At 33.7% G+C, this 8,274-nt stretch overlaps 1 protein-coding gene across 1 annotated transcript; it reads left to right on the top strand.

Moving 5' to 3' along the window:
- Nucleotides 1–266: 266 nt before the first annotated feature.
- Nucleotides 267–1,062, top strand: LOC306660602 (large ribosomal subunit protein uL30-like). The gene has a single exon (XM_079138959.1). It carries the CDS (start codon nucleotides 279–281, stop codon nucleotides 1,020–1,022), a length of 744 nt encoding a protein of 247 aa, XP_078995085.1. The 5' UTR covers nucleotides 267–278; the 3' UTR covers nucleotides 1,023–1,062.
- The last annotated feature ends 7,212 nt before the right edge of the window (nucleotides 1,063–8,274 follow it).

Here is an 8,274-nt window from a genome sequence, read left to right as displayed (position 1 = left end):
ATGGAAAGAAGGTAAATTCACCTGTGAGTTAATCTTTCCAAAAACCAGTAACATGAATATGAGAAGGAGAAAAATAAACTGAGGCCCCTGTTAAATACCTCGTCAGTACTCAAAATTGTCAATGATATTAAAAATAGAAAAAAAAAATAAATAAAACCAAGTATCACAATTTGGAGACTAAGGAAACAAAGAATAAAAGCAATATGACAAAGTAGATTGAATTCTGAAACAGAAAAGGGGCTATTTAAAAACTAATGGCTCTTTTTCCAGCTGGAACCATGGAGGTTGCAGAAGAGAAGAAAAAGAAGGTTCCTGTTGTGCCAGAAAACCTTAAGAAAAAGGGAAGGAATTATGCAGAGCCAAAGGTAAAGCGCCTGAGGAAGAAGTTTGCCCAAAAGATGGTTCAAAAGGCAAGGAGGAAGCTTATCTCTGAAAAAGCCAAGCATTACCACAAGGAATATAGGCAGATGTACAGAACAGATATTCAAATGGCTAGGATGGCAAGAAAAACTGGCAACTTCTATGTACCTGCAAAACCCAAACTGGCATTTGTCATCAGGATCAGGAGTACCAATGGTGTGAGCCCAAAGTTTGATAAGGTGTTACAACTTCTTCGCCTTCACCAGATCTTAACGGGCACTTTCGTTAAACTCAACAAGGCTTCAACATGCGGGAGGATTGTGGAACCATGTATTGCATGGGGATACCCACATTTGAAGTCAGTGAAAGAACTAATCTACAAGCATGTCTATGGCAAAATCAATAAGAAACGAATTGCCTTGACAGATAACAGTTTGATTGCACGATCTCTAGGTAAATATGGCATCATCTGCATGGAGGATCTAATTCATGAGAACTACAGTGTTGGAAAATGCTTCAAAGAAGCAGATAACTTCCTGTGGCCCTTCAAATTATCTTCTCCAAAGGGTGGAATGAAGAAAAAGACCACCCATTTTGTAGAAGGTGGAGATGCTGGCAACAGGGAAGACCAGATCAACAGACTTATTAGAAGGATGAACTAAGGAATCTACCATCATATTTTTGTAATCTGGCCAGTTAATACAACAGAACCTGCTCTCAATGTAAGAAAATAAATAAATAAAAAATAAAAAAATAGTGAATACCAAATACTGTCTGTAGTTTAGTTCAGGGTTGAACCCATATCATTTTCATCGTTTTAATTAACACATTGTGGTTATATAAGATGTTAACTTCAGGGGAAGCTAAATAAAGATATATAAAAACTTTTTGTACTCTCCTTGCAAACTAAAAATCTAAAATTATTTCAAAATAAAAAATTAAAAATGAGAGATAATCGCTTAATCCCCCTACTGTTACATCTAATGGAATCCTGCAAGATTCACCTGGCCTATCACTCTCTTTCATTTCTTGTTTAGAGGTTCAGATAGAAGGAACAATGGTAGCTATGGGTGTTTTTTTTTTTTTTTTTTTTTTTTCCCTTTCCTCCTTCAAGACTCTAACATTTTAAAAATGTATCAATGTGCTGAATAAGAAAAAAAAGAGCAGGAGTTCATAAGCTCAATTAATTATGAGCAGGATCTTTCTTTTTCATACCTTATTCATTTGTGGTGCAGTATATGAGTCCAACATGATGTACCCTTACCAAGAACATGTTTCTTTTCCACTCAAATGTATTTTTACAATTTGACATTTCTCTTTCTTTACTACTCTTCTTTTCTTGTCATATTTTTAATATTGCATGCTTTTTTCCCAGCCTCTATACCAGTGCTATTTAAAGGAAAAGATATGCAGTGAAGTACCAGTTTGACTGCTCCTGAACTGTAGCGTATGCTACTAGAAGAACCAAAGGCACTTTTTAAAAACCTTGTTATACTTTAAATCTTTTTTTTTTTTTTTTTTTTTTGGGTAAATTGTTTAATTTTTTTATTGGAAAACAAATATACAACTTGGAATGGATTTGAGGCAAATAGTGCCATAAGCAGATTTTCTTTAAGTGGCTAAACAAAGTTTAAAAAGCAAGTAACAATAAAAGAAAATGTTTCTGGTACAAGACCAGCAGTACAAAAAAATAGTGTACGAGTACCTGGATAATACACCCGTTTTGCAATAGTGCAACTTTTAAGTACATATTGTTGACTGTCCATAGTCCACGCAGAGTTACAACTCCACACTTCAACAACAACATGCTGACAAGTCCTAAAGAAAACTACTTTTTAAAAAAAGGCATAACCCAGATGTTCCCTCATTTGACCAACTCCATCTAAAGTTTGGATGTGCAGAAGGGCTTAGATATATCCAGAGTAAGCCACATGCAACATGTTACTTGATCAATTTTCTAAAATAAGGTTTCAGGACAATGACAGTAAGATAAGGGAAGAAAACATGGAGGAATGAAGTCCTAATTACTATACATGCATATTTTTTTTGACAATAGGGGAAACCTTTTACAGATAAGTTACAAACAAAGAAAAGGCAAATAAACAATTTTGTACAAGAAATTTAACACATTCTGTACAATGTCTTCACTTTGCTGTCATCATTTGTACAAACTCTTCATAGTTTACTTGACCATCACCATCAATATCTGCTTCCCTGATCATTTCATCAACCTCTTCATCTGTTAACTTCTCTCCAAGGTTTGTCATCACATGGCGAAGCTCTGCTGCACTAATATAGCCATTGCCGTCCTTATCAAACACACTTATACTTTAAATCTTAAGACTTGTCAGAGAAAGACAAGACGTGATGACATTGGTTTAAAAAATCTGTGTTTGGATTTTATTGTCATGCCATTTCTCTTATTCTCTTTTGGAAAATATCTTTTAGACTGATGAATTCAAGCAAAGTATGAGAATAAACAGATTCAAACTGCTATTATTTTAAAAATTCAATAAATGTGAAGCAAACACAATTTAAAGTCTTGTGATAGCAAATAATTATGTCAGGATTTAATACCAACTCCATTTCTCAAAACTTAGAATATAAAAATTGAAATTAAATGTTTATTTATTCAAAATCATAGCATTTTTCTAAAGCTCTTTGTATGGAGCAAAGTATAATGACAGTGATCAGAAGAAGTAGCATGATTTGGGAGGTTTGGTCCCACACAAGATGCTCAATCAGTCTTCCTATCAGTAAGATAAGATTGCCATTCACAGACATGTTACATTTTAAAATGCACTTTTGTAGGATAAACCCAATATGCTAGTTATAAAATTAAATATTTTTGTATTTGTGGAAGAATACTGTCATTCTGTGGTCATTAGGCACTGTATGATTTTGACACAAAAACATGAGACCCTACAGCAAATGCATCAGTTGATAATAGAGATGATTTAGAGACCAGTAGAATTGATAAGAATAAGCCAGAAGATTAAAATTATTAAAGATGTATCAATACAAACAATTAACTCCATGTTGTATGGTAAGTATATATCCATTAAGATCTAAATGAGTAACTGATTTGAAAGACTATAATTGTTTGCAAAAGTTGAAAATGTTATTCTCTTTCGAAGTAAAGAAATCAAGTAATCAGTACTTGTCTTTTTGTGTATGAGGAACTGAATGATTTCCTGCCTTCTTTTGTTCAGAGTGGCACCTGGATTGCAGAAGAAAGTGGGAGAAATCACTGAAATCAGATCAGCCCTGCTGAGGCAAGAGGGTGTCACTCTTTATTATTATAATTATAGTGGTTAAACTTTAGTTGAGCTCAGGTACTGTTCCAAATGCTTAATGCATATTATCTCATCCTTTCTAACAATGTTAGTAAGGAGGTATTATTATTTTCTTTACTGATCCAAAAAGAAAAATAGAATAAGTGAGTTACTTGTCCATGGTAGGATGAGGCTTTGAATCCAGTCTGATTTTACACTCCCTTTCTTAACCTTTACCTTATTCTGACTCAAATTTAAAAGTCCCCAATCTTTGTCTTATCATTTATTTACTAATAAAAATTTGACTAAGTATGTCTCTCCATAGCCTTTTCTTTCTTTCTTTCTTTCTTTCTCTTTCTTTCTTTCTTTCTTTCTTTCTTTCTTTCTTTCTTTCTTTCTTTCTTTCTTTCTTTCTTTCTTTCTTTTTTTTTTTTTTTTTTCCTGATACAGGGGATTGAATCCAGGATCCCAAAACCACTGAACCACATGCTCAGTCCTTTTAAAATTTTTACTTATTTATTTCTGTATTTATTTATTTATTTGAGACAAGGTCTTACTACGTTGCTTAGGGATGAGGCTAGCTTTGAACTTGTGATCCTTCTGCGATAGTGTCCTAAGCTGCTGGGATTATAGGTGTGCACCACAACACTTGGCTCCATAGCCAGATTTTGAAATTTAGAACAATTTTCCTATGCAAGAAAACAAAGCATATATGTATATGTAAATATGCATATATATATAATATACAATATAATATAAGGCATATAATACTTACATTTAGTGGAATTATATATTCATATTTTATAGGAATTATTCTTTTATTGATTAGCCATAGAATCAATGACTAAGCAATAATCAGTGCTGTTTCCTTTTTTGTTCTGCAGTCTCTCTGTCTCTCTGTTTATATATGTATGTCTAATTGTGAAATTAAGAGGAAAAATGAAATACATTTCTGAGGAAAAGTGCAAAAGATGGGTACTAATAGAAGAAATTGGGAGAAGAATAAAGATTAATTTATGAGACAGAAATTGTTTCAGGTGAAATTACCTGAACTGGAAAATATTATAAACCAGTACACACATTCTCCTTACACAATGAAGTAGTATAAGCAGAGGCAGAGGATCCTCAAGATATTTCTTAGTTATTTTAAAGGAATGCGGGTTTTAAAGAATTGAAATAGACTTCTTTAGATAATAAAGGAAGAATGAACTTTGAAACTAAATTTCAATTTTAGCTTCCAGGAAAAGTTTTCAGCCTAAGACAGGGAGCTACCTGGAATGTGTGGAGTGGGAAAAATCTCTCCACCTGGCTCTCCAAATGTATAAACCATCCCAGAGCCACCGTATTTAGCAGAAATTGAGCTGGGGGAAATCTGCTTGGAAGGAAGAACAAGTAAGGCTTGGCTCAAAATAGGGTCTGGAGTTGGCAGTGCAGTAAGTACTGGACTCCTACACAAAGAGGTGCCGATAACAATGCCAGAGGTGAGTCCAGAATGTGGGACCCTGTGAAAACTGGATGATAAATCAGCCTGATATGACAGATTAGTATAGCAGGGCATCAGGGGATGGGCTTTCTGACATTTTGCCCAACTGCTTGCTGCTTTCAGCTTGGTATTTAGCCTAGTTGTGGTGTTTATCTCTTGAGTATTTGAAAGGCACTTCACAACCCCATGTATTATAGGAGAGTGGAACAGAATCTTACAAGGTTGACAGGCTCAGTAAGATGAAACTTCATCGTGTATGAATGTTCTATTTGAAGTGACTTAATTAAAATGATTCCCTTTTCACTGTTTCAGGATAACACACATTACATGTATATGGAAAATTAATGATGTGCTATCTTTTTTCTAGATAGAAATTGCATTATTATGCAAAATATGAATCTTAAACAGTGTTTTGGAAAAAGAACTGGACTGAGAGCCAGGAACCCTGGCTTTGCCATTGTGCTCCTGGGCATTTCACTCATTCTTTCTTAGATTCAGTTCTCTCATCTGTTAAATGAGCAGGTTGGGCCAGATAATCTCTGAGGCCTATTCCACATCCATAATTGTGCAAATCCATCATTATTATCACTACTTAATGCGAACAGCTATCTTGTCAGTGTATACATATACCAATTCAAAGCTCTTGGCTTAATATAATAAGACTTTTTAAAATGTCTATTTAATTTTCCATGGAAAGAAAACTGAAGCAATCAATTAACCAAATTTTGAAATAGGCTCCTTTTTTTTTTTCTAAGAATGAAAAAAATAGTTTGATTTTCTGTAAAATCGATACAAGTTGCACCCTCTTCCAATATATTTTATACATATTTCCTCCTGCCAACAGCAGTCACCAGTTTTAATTGAATGAGGCAAAACAATTCTGAGTGTCTATGTCCTCCTATTGGATTTTATATCATTGAATTTCAAACTGATTTCAATGGGACCTGCCAAGAGTGGCTTATGCCAACCTCTGAGTCTCCTTGTTACACTTCTATCCTGGGTACCATTGTTTGCTTTTTTGTCTGCTTTCTGATTAAACTGACATCATTTTGCCTTTTGTGACTCTGGTGTCATTTTCTGTTGACAGCGTCTAGTAATGGTAGTAGACTGGTGTCCTTGTGGAATGGGTGGAAGCCATTGATTGGTTTGGTGTATTAATGCAGACCTGTTAAATGACATGCAGACTTGTCTTTGTGCTAAGTGGCAGCTGAATGGGTGCCAGTGAGAGAGGTTATTAAGCACAGATAAGAGGCAGCACCTCTATTCACTGGCAATGTCACTTTCTCCCATTTGAGGAGAGACATTTGTTCAAGACATTTTTTTTCTCCTTTCACTGACAATATTTAAGGCAGAAAGTTGCTGTCTAAGTTGCCGCATGACTGCAGAATACATCGTTTTGAGAAGGTGAACTTTAGAGAGGTTCATTTAGAGCAATTTTTACCTTAAAACTATCTTTCATAGAATGTAAAACCTTAAATAAGAACACTAAAATTGTTAATGCTATAAAAGAAGAAATAGAAGGCAAAGTGACAACAGGTGCCATTTATCAATACTCCATCATTTGGAAATGAAAAATAACTTTTTTTTCCTGACATTTTTCAAAGACAGAATCACCTTTTAATATTATCAAACATTAAATCTTTTGAAATAAAACATAGGAGAGTTATGAAATTTCTTCAAAAAATTAGGGACAAAAATGGTAAAAAAATTATTCTTTGTTTTGTATTGTTTAAATGTACATGTACACATTGCATTTAGTTCAAGGTATCTATGTAATATCCATAACACTTCTTTATACTGAAACTTACAAAGTATTTTTGTTCATAGGAAAATGTTTTGAGTGGTCTTCTTTCTTTTCTGAATTGAGAAATGCTGACATTTTCTGTACAGGTGTAACTTATACTTGCGAGGCTTGTTATTTGTGCTTTTTGCTTTACTGTGAATTATTCCCTAAATCCTAACTTAGAATCAATCACGCCCTTTAAAAGTTTAGCCTGTTGTGGTGATTTATCTCTTCAGTTTCTTTCTTCAGTTTTGAGCTTCCTATGAATGCAGTCTTTTTTGTTTTATCATAAAGCAGTTCTGAAGGTTTGCTTACAGAATGTATTAAATATTATTAGTAAGTTTCTTAAGGCATTATATGAGAAACTAAATGAAAAAAGCGGCCCCTATATAAATGCATTCCTTCTGCTATGTCACCTCTTTTATCTTCTCTTTGTCTTCTATGAAATGAGATTTGCAAAATTTTGGAAAGTTGATTTCTGGGTTAGGTGAAATAGTGTATGGAAAACACCTAGCTCTTTGCCAGATGCAGAGTTGATAGTACATGTAGTATCCATCACCCAATTGTCACAAAAGAATTAAATTACAATATCCAGATTCCACCTTATTCAAACCATAAAGCAAATTTTGCCCAATGACTATTCCTTATATATGACAATAAAGAACTCACTTATGATAAGATCTCTGATATTATTTCTTTGTTCAATAGAGGTCAGAAGTCTTATTTATACACAAATAAAAATATATGCATTATTTACTTGGTGACTAATATGACACATTCATTCTCTTATTTATATGTTATCTCAAACCTCTGATGATTACATTTATTTTAAAAAAGAAAATTCTAGGCTGGGAGATATTATAAAATTTCTTTAAGATCTTTTGGTAAGGATCAAACCTGAGCTTCAGATCTTAGAATTATAAGATTTTTGAATTTAGAAAACCCTTTGTAACTATGCTCCAGCATCAATCTCTGACATGTTTTAGTTGTTTGAATCAGACTTATCAAGCATTAATAATGTCAAGCAAACCAGCGTATAAGAAGTCCAAAACTAACAGTCATAAGGGGAGATGTTTCTCACATCTCCTCAGGGCCTTTCTTTCTGCATCTGACATTTTATCTCTGGTTCAAGTAAGAGATATTATTTCTAAGTGAAGTTTGTGGTCACTTCATATGACCATGTATGCTTATGTTACTGTTATCACAATTTTAAAGCAGATGATTGTGTAGTTTGAAGATCTTCTGTGGTGCCATGACTCAAATCGATAGATTCTAGGCCATGTTACCATAGTAATTATAAACCAAGGACATGATGCTAAGCATATTTCATATATAAGGACTATCCTCCTAGGTAGTAAAATTGGCCCATTTAT

The sequence above is a fragment of the Sciurus vulgaris genome (genome assembly GCF_902686455.1).
Source record: "Sciurus vulgaris genome assembly, chromosome: 4".
NCBI lineage: Eukaryota > Metazoa > Chordata > Mammalia > Rodentia > Sciuridae > Sciurus > Sciurus vulgaris.
Note: the sequence above shows the minus strand (reverse complement) of the source record. Positions and strands in the feature narration are given on the sequence as shown.